Genomic DNA, 14,962 nt, shown 5'->3' on the forward strand with positions numbered 1-14,962 from the left:
GCTTAGATGCACGGAATGAAAATTTTATATTAGTTTTACCATAAAGTTACAAAGTTAACAAGTGATCTTGTACTGATTTGAACAATTTATCAATATATCATTGTATCGTCTGAGTAGACTAATTTGCGTATTTTCTGAAATTTGCTTAATTCTTCAATGTTATTTTATGGATATTGAAACATTTTCGAGAGAAGACCTACTTTTATGACCTGATGCTCACGTGAATTAGGTCAATTTCTAACTTGTTCGACATTAGTATTAGGTCGTCGACCGTTCCGCCGGCGATGAAATTAAAGAGCATCAGTTCTTATTCTGTGTTCAAGTATGAAGACCATCGATGATTGGAAGCTGACAGTTTATCTCGTGGGTCTGTCTATCATCACTTCGCATTTCGTCTACGGTAAATATTATTTAAATATATGGAATTTTTTGAAATTAATCTGGAAAAAATATATATATTCTAGAGAAATTATATATAAAATTTCAAAGTATAAAAAAACAGGATGTTTCTCGAGATAATCTTTCTTTCTTTTTCGGATTTAATTCCTGTTTCAAAAGAACACAAAGAGGAGTTATAAACGGAAATTAAAATTAATTCGAATGTAATTTGGTGGTCGATTCCTATTCAATGTTAAAGTGAAACATTTACTGAAGAAGATCTTAAAATACATTTCAATTAGTTTTAAATAAAATCTCCATTTAAAACTGTATACAAAAATACCATTAAATTAGATAATTATATGGTATTTTTGTATATGGAGATAAAAAAAACGTTATAACACTTTTCAAGTAAATCGAATGAAAAAGAAAATGCAGATTTCTCTTTCATTCGATTTACGACCAGAGATCGAAATTTTAAATAGGTATATTTTGAGTAGAAATAAAATAATTTGTAAAAAATAGCATTAAACAAATTTACAGGAGATTGAAAATTTACAATTTTGAATGCTAGAAAAAATAATTGTCGATTCGATCCAGAAATGATTTAAGTTTCTCAACTTTTGATGCCGAGTATAAAAATTTCTTTCTTATTTATTAAGAGATAGATAAGAAAATTATCAAATTTAATGCTTAATCTCAAGTATATAATAACTTTTAAATAGATTCTTTAGTTTATAATATTCATAAAATAATTGGTTTTGGCATAATCATTTACTTAAACTTGGATTAATTTGCAATTTAATAATTTGCATTAATTGGATTAATTTGCAATTTGCAATAAGTTTTTTTTTTTCTCTCAGATATTCAAAACATTTTTAAAAAGCAATGATTTAAACAACTTATCTAATAGAGTTGCAAATAAAATTAAATAATTTGTATTAATTGAAAAATGTATGAATTACTTTTTATTTTGTCCTATTACTCCTAAAAGTTGGAAGTTGGGGAAAATTTAAACACAGTAAAACCTGTCTAAAACGGAAGTCTGCGAGAACGGGGAAAAATTCGGTACCATACGATTCCGGTTTACGTAGGTTTTACTGTAATTTAATCTGAATCGTTTGATGTATAATTCAATTATATACTATTAAATTATATATCAATTAATACTCAATCTCCTTTCTAATTGATAAAAGTATTAAGAATTATGAATTTAAATTTATATTTTCTTGTTTAAACGTAAATAAAAGTTGGACGTTGGGGAAAATTTAAACACAGTAAAACCTGTCTAAAACAGAAACCTGCGAGAATGGGGAAAAATTTGGTACCATACAATCCAGTTTACATAGGTTTTACTGTACTTTAATCTGAATCGTTTGATGTATAGTTCAATTATTTACTATTAAATTATATATAAATTAATACTCAATCTTTCTAATTGAAAAGTTGAATTTATCTTTTTAGAGAAGTTACTTGATAATTAATAAATTCTAATACTGTATTTATAATCCTTATAGTGAGACAAAAATTTTATATCATGGAAATTCTATAAAATATTTGTAATGTTATAGGAAGCTATAGACTATATCAATAAGTTTTAAAAATTTGTTTTATAGTGAAGTCTCTTTTATTATAAACTATTAAGTTAGTTTGAAACTTTATAAATTAATTGTAATACATAATAAACAAACAGAATTTAGTATTGATTTCTATAATAGTCAATTATTATGTACTCGAATGAATATCATATATAGATTTCTGTTATTTTATAGTTATTATTATTAACAACATGAACAGTTATTCATTCATTTGCTATTATTTTATAGAATATTAAGTAACTCCATTTTAGACTGCAAAGTAAGATTAAATTTCTTATTTTTCTGGTTCTTTATAATTATAATCATTTTCACATTTAAAAAAAATCTTTAACATACTGTACTGTACATATAACTTAGCGCTAAAATTATTGTTAAATTATGAATACATTATCACCAACGTCGTCTCTCTTACAGTAGGGGTCGGATCTTGACGTGTTGTCTTCCAAACTATTCTATTTTGAGCTATTTTCTCATTTAACTGTAACCACTTTTAAATCTCCTAATTGCTAATTTCCAACTTTTCTTTAACCTATCTCTACTTCTTACTTGTTAGTTCATAAGCTTCTCTCTAATGTTCCTTACTCCTAAAATATCTCTTATATGCTCATTCCTAATCCTGTCACCTGAGTAAATCATTTCTGCTACATGCTTTATACCTGAGATTTTTTTTTCATTCCTAACATTCAGATCATACAACATTGCAGCCCTAATACACACAATAAAACGAAAAATAATTTATCTAAATGCCCTTTAATAAAGAATTTATTATTTATTACAATATTTATTTCTAATATATACAATACAATATAATTTATTTTAATAAAATAAATTATAATGAATTTAGAAAATATATTTTTTACAATCAAATTTATATAAATCCAAATAGAAAGTTGTTATAAATTATTATTAAATTTGCATTTTACTTTTGCAGACATTCAATCCGCAATTAAGTAATTTTTATTCTTTATCTGTTGCGATAAGTTAAATTCATACTTTCCCGGCTGATATACATACATACATAAGGGAAAGCGTTGGAATCGTGTTAAATTTAACCCTCAAAGTTTTTGTAAATCTCCACATTTTGAGACCACCAGAACCCAAAAAAGTATTTTAAAAATATTCCATGTATGTCTGTTGACGTCTATAAGAAACGGAATTTGGCATGATAGCTTGTGTATAAGGATCATCAATGATCCTTATTATTTAATAGTATCATAGCTCCTTAATATCAAAGGGGTGGGGAGACAGAGATTGTCATGTGTCATATCTCGAGACTTGATGTGAAGATGTTATTCGTTATTAACATTTACAATTTTTTTAAAACTCCTCACTACCCCCAAAATTAAGTTTTTTGCCATTCGATTATAATTAAAAATAGAAGAAAAAACTTTTACTTATAACTTTTTATAATAGACTAGTGGTATTTATCACGTCATTCTTAATTATCCGCAATTAACAGAGACCAAGATTAAAACAGTCCACTTTATTTCGCCTATTTAACAATGCATTTCGGATTGGTAATTTTCCAACCCCTCTTCAGGCTCTCGATTTCAATGTTGTTCAGGTTGTTGTCTACAACATAACGAACAAAAGGTTAGTTCTTTTTGTTATCCAGAATGATGCATATAATGCACAATTTGTACACGTCCTAATGGTGCAGTTTCTACAGTCTCTTTTACTTAATTGCATATTTTCTTTGTCTATTTTTGATGAAAAAAATGCAACACTACTTCCATTTCCCACAATTATTAGCTTCTTATTACCTCTTAGAAGGATTTTAACTTCACCAATGTGGTTCATAACATGACAAAGGTCAAAATGTAGTTTTTCATTGAAAATATTTTCACAAATTAAAACAAAAATTTTCACAAACTATAACTATAATAAAACTGCAAGAACACTACTTATATTCTGCAAAGGAAAAAAAAATATACTGAATATGGTGCGGATCAGACTGACCTGAGTACACTATAAACAATCAATCATATGGCTGAGAGTAAAGCCCTTCAAGACTTGCCTCTGCCTCGTACTTAGGTTATAAAAATGTTATATTGAAGGTTAAGTACTGATCTTACCTTCTTTATAGTAATTAAAATCTAAAAAATAGCTAAATTCGAGATGAAACAAATAGATTTATATCACTTATTGCTTAAATTTCAAATCTAGGGTCAAACAAAACAATATAGATTTAGATGTGAAAAATAGCTTTTAAAGTGACAATCCTTCCCCACACGTGGTACAGACTTCAATGTTTTGACTTAAAGTAAGATGGCGATCGATAGTACCCGTCGTTGCCATCAAGAGCGCTGTAACCATGATCACAGCCACTCTATATAGTATATTTAACCTCGTTGGATAAAACTACTGAACAAGTTAATCGAAGGTTCGTGCTTATCAACGGGTTGGCCATGTGGAGTTTTCCGGGTTCCTCAAGTGTCTAAAACCTAAACAAGGACCAATTTCTCATAGAGATTCCTCCCGGGAGACACACCTTCCTTGGCAGATCGCCCATGTATTGCATTGCCGTATCCCAACAAACCGAATTTTATACATCGAATTATACCGAATTTTATACAAAAAAAGAAAAATGATTGTATTTTCTAATATTTATATATTATAAATTTAAAACGTTTATTAGATATTAGCCTTTTAAAAAGTTTGAATTGGTAGAACTTCATTAAATTCGTCGTTTAGGCACAATGACTTTTTTTTTTTAATCCACAAGATTTTACTAAAAAGTCATCTATGTAAATACTGGAAAAACTTGATTATTATCGAGGAATTTAAAAAAATTTGCATGAATAGCATCAGATTTTTATATCTGAAATCAGATCGCGTGACATTGTATTTTCTCATATCGATCGACCCCGTTACAAATTTGCTTTATTTCGTTTATCAATTTGGTTTTGTCAATCGATAATTAATCACAGAATAAAGTCCTAAAGCAATATTAAAATAATATCTATCTATAAATGAAAAATTTCAACCAAATAACTTACATGTATAAAATATTGTTTTGCTTTAAAAACATAAAGAGTGAAATCATGCTAATTTGAATGAATTAATTTCATAAATTTCTAACTTGACAAAGGATAAATTTACTTTTTAGATATACGTTGGAGTTTTCAGATCGTTCGATTATTCTAACAATTTGCTGATTACTAAGCACGCAAACCAACGAGAGAGATCCAGTTGTAAAATGTAGATAAATTGTAAATTTAAATATGATGTTATAATTATATTTTTTGCCGATTTTTTAAAAAAATAACCGATGATCGGTGCTAGATTACTCTTATTATTATTAGAGTGTAGAACCTACTCAAGGGTCTAGGACTCTAGGTTGAAGAAAGGAGTGAATGAGGTGGTAAGAAAGAGGACAGGTTGTCCCAGTAGAATACTAAGTGGTCTTCCATAAACTACGTAACGCAAAAAGGCGTGGATAGGTGTTTATATCTATACCAGTGTTACTCGGGGTAGAATGTTCTTTATATAGCGTTACGTAACTCTTTACATTGTGTTAGTTAGTTTTAGTTAGGAAAGAAGAGAACCAAATCGTCTTGGTGCCACTGCTTATGAATAACCAAGATAATTGGTTTTAATTTTCTTCCTGTATGCGCAACGTAAATTATCTACTCAACTGAAATTGATTACTCATACGCGCATGTTTTAAAGCTGGGAAAAAATGGGACCGATTAAAATTTTTATCCAACAGGTGAATGTTAGAACTCGATTTACCATCCTGAATAAATGGAGTATTGTCTTTATGGTGTTACGTAATTTTATAGAGATCTAATGGATAGCGTTACTATAGCGTCTTAAATCGTGAAAAATCGCGTTACGTAATTTATGGAAGCAAATAGGGTGAATAAGAAAGTATGAAAATACAACCATAAGAGTACATACATAGTAATTGTAATTACATAAAGAAACAGATTGTTTCCTTCATATTAAGGAAGCAGTAACAAATAAATAAATTGTATGTAATATTTTATAGAATATGTAAACTAAAAAACCCGCGAGAATCAAAAATATAATAGTTATAAAAACGAAAGTAACTGCTTCATCAATATAATCAAATTGAACGGAACAGAGAAGGATAGTACAAAACATAAATTGTAAGATGGTCAATAAACAATACATCAACCAAAATTTTATTGTTTTGAGAGTTTGAATAGTGTTAAATTTTTTAAAGCATTAATTTAAAAGCGTTTGCTGAAATTGAATCTTCAACAGCAGCAGGCCAGTAGAGATCTTTTATAGTGTTTCGTATAAACATGTATTATAATGAATAAAGGTACACTCAAAAATAAAATGATCAATAGATTAAATATAAAAAGTACTTTAGGAATTTTAACATTAATTAAAAGAATTATTAAATAAATTCTAAACAGTTATTAACGATCCTTCGTAAGTGGAGAAAATAGACTACTATTATGTCATAAGACTAGACGTTATTAAAAATATATCACCACCCTGTTTAACACAAATTGTAGAGATCACTAATAATTTTCTGTTCAAGTGATTATTAAAAATAAAATATAGAAGTTTTAATACTATGTAAATGTGCAAGTAGAATAATAACGATATTAATTAAAAAATCGAATTAAAATGCCCAAAATTTAATTTTTCAAAAACTTTTTTCTAGAATTTTATATGATATATCGAATGAGCACGAACTGAAAGTATCTAAAATTATACAACTGAAAAATATAACCTCATTGAATAAACGCTTTTAAAACTCGTAATTGTCGGAGCGAAAAAAATCAATTTTGAAAGTTCAATATTCTCATTCTGATTTTCCATTCATCGAATACTAATAATAAACAGCAGTCAACAGGAACAGTAAGAGACATTCAAACCCGGATCTTTCCAATAGAAAGTTAGAAACGACATTAATGATTACTCAAGCCTGATAATTTTAAAATGTTAAACAAACAAACCTATGGGTAATTTATCATATTGTAAAATATGCTAAACGCATTTATCAAATATTCACATACATTAGTAAAAATTATACTGTATATGTAATTTCTCAAATTATTAAATAAATTTTTTATCCGTTAAACAACGTCCAGATAATTCTTTCACCGCAAAGAATTTGAATGCTAAGATTTTTCATCAGTAAGGCAAAGCTTCATTTCTGTTCTTCGCGTATGCTGACTAATCACATTGCCACTTACATTATCCATAGTCCCAGTGGTGTAAGGTAGGTACCGTATAACAAGAATAAGCAAGGCTTATGAAACCCAATAAAATGGGTCCCTAGCGTAGACCCTGGTTCTCAATCCGTGTTCCGCGGAACACCGGTGCTCCGTGAAGACACTTCGTGTTCCGCGAAAAAATTAAATATACAATTAAAAATTGTTGCAAAAGAAAAATCAATACAATGTAAAATAAGTTTTGTGGGGGAATGTAATCCGCAAACGCCAATGATGTCATAAACTAGACCGAGTGCGCTCTTGATTTTAAAAAGGTTTTCCACCCTGCTTTAAAGTTGATGTAAGTGTTTCGCGGAAAAAAACGCCAAAGTTTAGTGTTCCCCGACTTCAAAGAGATTGAGAATCACGGGCGTAGACTAACTTATATATATGCCTATACCGGGTAATCGGGATATCTGGACTAGCCAAGAGGTATATGATGCTTTTCTCAGGCTTGCTAAACGTGTGAATTACATTACGCATCAAACCATATATAATTAATTTACCTTGATTAATGGTACTATATTCAATTACTGTTAGGTTAGTCTCTTTCGTAATTATTTGTTACTATATGTAAAATTGCCATTTATAATAATTATGCTTTGACTTCTAAAATAGTTTTATGATAATTTGATTATCATTACCAACTGTAAAGGTATATTTATTATACCTAGACGTATTTGTTTGTGTACAAAAACTTTTACATAACTCTAATCTAATTAACATTAGTGTATATGGTTTAGTTTAGACTATATTGTATACATATACAGTATATATTTACAAATTGTAAAGGTATATCTATTATACCTAATTATTTAATTTGTGAAGAAGACCTATAACTATTCTAATATTACCACTTTTAGCTATGATTGAATGGCCTATACTGTATATATATCTTGTATATTATATTACTATATATAGTTAATTTGTACATAAACATATTATTCGATATCAAACACTCTGATCATACTACTGCAAAATCTGAAGTTTGAATAACATGTGTACCCATTCTGTACCCATTGTTTAACATTTATGAAGAACATATGTGAGGAGCATGATTAATGAATTTCAACTACTAGATACATACTATTTTTTTCTTCGTCTGACTGTGGAGAGTGGACTCTGGTGGAAATAAACTGCGCGAAAACTTATGTCTGCTGGTGGTCATACATGCAGTGATAGACTGAAAAGATATTCAGAGAATTTGTGCCTTTACAAACCTTAACTTTATTGTTACACTTAAGATCCATTTTTGTGCATGAACTTTCAGTGTAACAATTGTGAGTTTATTTTCATATAAACTCGATTACATTTAATAATTATTATTTTGGTTAACTAGTTATTAGTATAACTTTGTTCATTTTGTTGTCGTTAAATTATTCTATTCTAAATATTCTAAAACAAACTATTTATTTTGTATAACTTTAATTATCATACTTCTTAATATACTCAATTAATTGTAATAATTGAAATAATTGTAATTGTATACTGTATATAATTTCACCTGGTAATGCTATAAAAGCGGGGCCAGGAATGTACAAATTTGTACTAATAAAGCAATGATTGATTTATTGATACCGGATAATCGTAATTAAAGTATCTCTGTTCAATATTGTCTAGGGATATATTTCGTCGTCCAAATGCAAGAAAATCGGGTATGGTATCATTTCAGAACGCGGAAGACATTACCATAAAAAAAATTGTACCAAAACTCACTCCCGACAGTCGAAAAAACGCCAGTAATTTTTCGGGATTGGTCCAACCGGATATGTCGGTCCCCATCTCTCACCACCCGGCTACTCCACTGTAGCCCTGACTGAACCTACGATGGGCTTGAAAAAAAGCTTTAAATGCTACAGGTTAGAGTAAAAAATATCATGGCAACCTACAACCTGAGTTGTGATCAATTATTTACATATTAGAAGTTACGCATCATGGTAGACCGGATGTCAGTTCGCATAGGACGTTCTACAGCGACTCACGTCCGAATCCATTTTTAAATTTTAAGTAATAGGTCGCATTTGCCATGAGCCGGACATCTGTTTGTATGGGATGGCTTAAATTAGAATAAGATTTTATAAAATTTAATACAATAGACAACGTTTGTATTTTGTTTATTTATTAATTTATTTTTGTCAAGTGAAATATAACGTGTATTGAAATAAGAAACTGCCATCGAGCGATGGTTCGCCGGGAAATTCCCAATTTTTCAATGGGTCAGTCCACAATTGGTTTTACACCTACAGAATAGGGACCACATTGAGTACCATCTCCTGCATCGCTAAGGTCTGTATAGCAAATGTATTATACAAATAAATTGTTTGTTGCTTACAGTGCCAAAAGTGCCGTAATGATGAGTTTTGGTATTATTATTATTTTTTTTTCTGAAAATGAAATGCCATTAAAGTGTAAACGGTACATTTATTGGCCATTTCAAATTTAAACGTCTTTAATGCTATTCTGGAAATATTGCATGGCATATTAATATAAATTTCTGCTGTCAGTAGGTAGAAAAACATCCTGCAGGTTTTTTCTGTTGTTGCAGGTGGCCGAATAAACTATACAAGCTTGCATTTTCGTAAAACAACGCACGTTTTGGATTAAACGATTGGCGTTTATAATTTCTAGATATTGGCATCAGAAAGAAAAAACAAATTCATCAGTAAGTATAAAATTTCCCGATTTAGTCTGTTGTCAGAGAATTTTAAAAATAAAAATTTCCTTAACTAGCCAATTATCTGTACCGTTTACCCTACCAGATTTATTAAATTTGGATTACTAAATTTCTCCCTAGACAGCGTTGAATAGAGAGTAAAATTATTTACACGAAAATGTTTATAGTGTTTATTGTTATAGGGAAACAAATATAAAAAAAAGTGTTAGCCTTTTCCTAACCAAATTATAATTACTTAAAAATATGGGCCCATAACAATTTCTTGCCTATGGATTCTAAAAATGTAGTTTCGCCATTGTTTAGTCCAGTGTTTTTCAACCTTCTTGAATACGCGACCCCTTTACAAGTTAAAAAATTCTGGCGGCCCCCCAGGGCCATATTAAAACTATATCAGTGATTGGGCCCATAACAATTTCTTGCCTATGGATTCTAAAAATGTAGTTTCGCCATTGTTTAGTCCAGTGTTTTTCAAACTTCTTGAATACGCGACCCCTTTACAAGTTAAAAAATTCTGGCGACCCCCCAGGGCCATATTAAAACTATATCAGTGATTTTAAAAACTATGTATTTAATTTTCTTTCTGTTGAGACAAATTATTGTTGATTAAAATGAAAATTTCAGAAGAATCGACAATAACTTAACACAGATAAAGTATGAGATTTCCTTTAATTATAACATTGGGCACAGGGAGCCGTGACCTTTTTTTTAGGAACACGATTTACAGCTTCTACTTTTTATTTCTTTTGCAAGTTAGCTCAACACTTTTTCGGCTATGATTTTCTGCGGTCCCAGGCCTCTCCCTGGCTACACCCATGGTTGAGGCCTAAATATCGATCAAAAAACCAATTGTACTGTAAAATAAACAGGTACAGCCTTCTCGCTGAAATTGTAGTTTTTTTAATGTAGTGTAGGACTACAAACACTTGTCTTTTTCTTTTACCCGCGACCCACAGGTTGAAAAACACTGACCTACACGATTCTATTGCTAGCAGGAAAAGAATATGATGTACAGGGGCAAGACACTATTAATTTGAGATGGAGAACATATTCTTAATTTATTTAATTTAAAGTATGATTAAAAATTGCAGCCCGGCACTGTGACGTCACAATAAATAATTGCTCGTTCTACTTAATTTTTCTTCTTTTATCGATGAGACAGTCGTTAGCATTTCCTAATTTTTGTATTTAAAATTTAATGTTGACATATATTTTTAAAATTTTACTTCATTAATAATTTTCAATCTATTAACGGTCTGATAGTCATTTAAATTTTTTTTAAAATTGTTTTTCCATAGTAAAAGTCTTTAATTAATTAATTATCTAGAATCTTATGAATTAGACCTAATTAGTCTTAATTTATTAAGACTTCAGATAAAAAGTACAAAATATTTTCGCTTATCTATTAGAATAAGCACTTAAAACTTAACATGGAAAAGATTATTTAGATAACCGAAAACCCTCAAGCGAACCGATTGAAATGAAAAATAAGTTATTGAAATTATTAGGCTGTATGTTTAATGCATGAAGATTTTATTAAAATATTTATTGCAATGAGATCATTAATTAAAATTATTTCATTTGAATCGACATTTTTACGTACTACAATTTAGCGAACAACAAACTTACTTTCAGTTTTATTATTGTTTATAATATTAATACAAAAAAAAGAGAAAAGGATTAAACATGCAATTTAAAAATTTCCATTACTATGAATGTTAGTTTAAATCGAAAACCAGTTTTTTTTTAAATGAGAATACACAGTTTAAAATAATTGTTTAATTTTGTGCAATTCAGTTGTGTTGTCAGTCGAACATCCACGAGATAAAATATCAAATTTGAATATAGACGAGGACCCATCCTGGAATATCCTGTTGTTGTTTCTTGGTCCTTATCTATATTGAATAATTTGTGACCCATCAATGACCGAGTGGATAAACCATTCGTAGCAGTTGGTACGGATTCGAACGTCACTAATGAGCTGACCACGTAAAGTGTACCGGGTGAAGAAAATCCGGAAAATACGTAATTATAGAGAATCCTCCCGGCAGTCAATCCGCTTGGCAGATAGCCCATGTTGTTGTACTCCATCAAATCTATATTTATTAATTCCACTCTAGACTAACCCATCCATAAAGACTGATCGAATAGCCCCTACTTTGCTGAATCGCATTAATAGAAAATCAATCAATATAATTTTACATTAAACGTTTCAAGAGAGTGAGTTTAAAAGTTACTCCTCATCCTCTCTAATTAATAGTCTTGTTTACACAAATTAAAAGTTAGAGAACAAATTAGTGCAATTTTTGCAAATATTTTGCTTCTGTAAAAAAACTTGGAGTGAGTGATTATTAGTTAATACTTTTTTAAAAATAATTACCCAATTGATAATTTAATAAATATTTTTTAATATTGCAAAACACGTATTCATCGCGTATAACGCAAGTTAACGATAAACGAAGAACGTAAATTACTTCAAAAGTAAAAAAAATAATAATAGTAACATAAATTAAACGAACTAAAATAAAACTTTGAATAATAATAATAATATATTTAAAATATATCATAAATCATTCGTTTAATCTACTTCTATAATCGATTTAAGTATTAATGTTTAGAAATGAAGCTGTACGAAGCTGAGACTGCATTAGTTGTTGAAGGAAACTAGAATAAAATCCATTAATAACAAGATCTTTGATCTTGAAATTCTGGAGCGAAGAAACTGTTAGCACAGTAATAGAACGAGTTTTTTTGATAAATATAGGTCTAGACCTATAATATCGTTATGCATTGTGCTTTCTGGATAATATAACTTCGTGGCATGAATATGAAAAGAAACAGTTTGACCCTTAATTATTTTTTCCTCATCTTTTATGCATCAGTTCGTGCACATAAATAGCACACCTAATTTTAAAGTTTTTTTCCTTTTTTTAATTTTTAGTAATTCATCTGCAACCATTTGCAAATTTTTTGCTTGATGAAGTTACTGCAGAGTCAAATTTGTGTGTTCATTTTTTTAATGGGAATTTTAATATTTTTACCATGAGATTTTAAATTAGCAGTTAAATTAACTCTGAACTTAAACTTGTTATGAGTAAATATGAGTTATCAAAAACTTGGTGCAGATCAGACAAGGGATTTAGATGTTAACAGGAGAAGTGGGATAATCTGTGCACGTGTGTGGATGCACGCATATATATAGTAAAATCATAGTAAAACTATCATAAACATATAGTTTATACCATATATATATATATATATATATTTATTTATGATAGTGTACAGTTTGTCAGTCAGACTGAATGAGGAGTCTGTGTTCCAGGCTGAATTGGTGGCTCTTTCAGGAGCATCCCAGTGAATCCTATTCCATCCAGGTCCTGAGCCGGTCACAGTATACTCTGACAGCTATTTGTCACTTCAGACCCTGAGTCATGGATACCACAGAGAGGAATTGGTACTGGAGATCAGAGGTAGAATACTGAGGGCGAGGCATTGATCTGTGGTTGGTCCAAAGCCACATTGGGATCCCAGGCAACAAGCATGCCGATCACTTGGCCAAGGCAGCAGCCAAGGGCCCATTTGTTATTGGAGAAGGTAGAACCTCCAGCAAGTTACATAAAAGGTACTCTACTGCAATGATCAATGACATACTGGCAAGAGTGCTGGAACCTTAGTACAGTAGGTAGGACGACCTATGCCTTTGTGCTTGAAGTTGGCCAAACTCCGATCAGTTGTGATTGGACACTGACCCAGGTCTTCACTCATGGGGCATGGGAAGTTTTCCCACTTCAAATCCAAATTTGGACATGGAGATGGTTGCTGCTCCTGTGGGTGTCTGCGCAGCGACACACGACACTATGTACAGTACTTAAGTGCCCCTTTACGGATGACTTCCGTAGAAAGGCTAATCACATTGATTGGAACAAGCCCAAAGACCAAGTACTTCAAATACTAGCAGCAAGTAAAGGAAACTTAGAGACTTTAAAGGAATTGATGGAAATTGTCTTCTGTCTTTTTGACCTATAGTCCAGTGGATGCACCAGGCAGGGCATCCACCAGATGGTTAGTGAGTCAGAGTGAGATGGTCAGTATTGATCACACTTTAACTGTTAAAGTGTGATCAATACTCTCAATTGTAGAGCACTGTAGTGCAGTACAGGCTGCACACAAAACTAAGTCCACGTAAAAGGGTTAGACTCAAGAACAAGGAAGACTGGTCTCCATTGGGTCGTACCACCAGAGCTTGAGCATTTAACTCAGGTCTGACTTGTCTGTCCAGTCACCTCAGTGAATATGGGTGCCCGACCTGACTATGATTAAGTTACAGTCTCTTTGTACTCTATAGTGCCATTACTTAGTGCCATTACTCTATAGTGCCACTATAGTGCCATTACTCTATAGGCAAATTACTTAGTTTGTATATGAGGACCCCAGAGAATAACTAGGAAAAGTTTAGTGCAGATCAGTCAAAGGGTTTAGAAATGAATAGAGAACAAATATATGCACTCGTATATATTTTACATCTATTTTATATATAGATGTTAAAGATTTTCAATACTATTTTGCTATTATTGAACACTTTTCCTATGGAAATTAAATATTCAAAATGAGTGTTGAATAATTCACTTAATGTTAGATAAAAAATTACTAAACAATTACTGGCACGGTTTCAAAAAACTAAAAAATAAAAATAAAAAAATAAACGACACAAAAAGTAATTAAATTGTTTTTGCAATTTAATTAAATAAATAAAAAGTAAGGTAAAATTTATACATTAACATATGAATCAGTAAATGCAAATATTTCATTTTCAATAAACAATTATGATTGAATTATATACAGTAGACCCCCCTATAATGCTTAGATACGTTCCACGCTAATCGAATTTTACGTTGTAGGAATGATTAAATACATGAGCCAATAGCAGCCCGATAGGTGGGAACTTTACGGAATAAGGCTGTTCGAAAGGTTTTCTTCTATAAAATTAACCGATTCTAGACTAATTCCACTCAACATTTCCAAAACACGTATAATTTTTTGGGAGTAATCCGTATAAACTATGCTATAAACAAAAAATTATAGGATTACTTACCGAGTGTGTACCGTTCGACTACGCC

The 14,962-nt window shown here is 30.4% G+C and overlaps 2 protein-coding genes across 3 annotated transcripts in view; one reads left to right on the forward strand and one right to left on the reverse strand.

Moving 5' to 3' along the window:
- Positions 1 to 14,962, reverse strand: part of LOC111614587 (protein VAC14 homolog) — a 68,927-nt gene that overhangs the window by 6,880 nt on the left and 47,085 nt on the right. Inside the window, exon 14 of one of the 2 annotated variants that reach the window (XM_023355959.1) lies at positions 352 to 440. The exons of the other annotated variant lie outside the window; for it this stretch is intronic. Coding sequence (XP_023211727.1) covers position 440 — 1 coding nt within the window. The 3' untranslated portion in view covers positions 352 to 439. Of the gene's footprint in view, positions 1 to 351; positions 441 to 14,962 lie in introns of those variants that run through there. 2 annotated transcript variants of the gene reach the window in all.
- LOC111614588 overlaps positions 263 to 14,962 on the forward strand; it is a 19,005-nt gene continuing 4,305 nt past the window's right edge. Inside the window, exon 1 of the mRNA XM_023355960.1 lies at positions 263 to 400. Within this exon, the coding sequence (XP_023211728.1) occupies positions 325 to 400 (76 nt within the window). The 5' untranslated portion in view covers positions 263 to 324. The remainder of the gene's footprint in view (positions 401 to 14,962) is intronic.

Source organism: Centruroides sculpturatus, unplaced genomic scaffold, assembly GCF_000671375.1.
Source record: "Centruroides sculpturatus isolate CEXI.00-Female unplaced genomic scaffold, Cexi_2.0 scaffold768, whole genome shotgun sequence".
NCBI lineage: Eukaryota > Metazoa > Arthropoda > Arachnida > Scorpiones > Buthidae > Centruroides > Centruroides sculpturatus.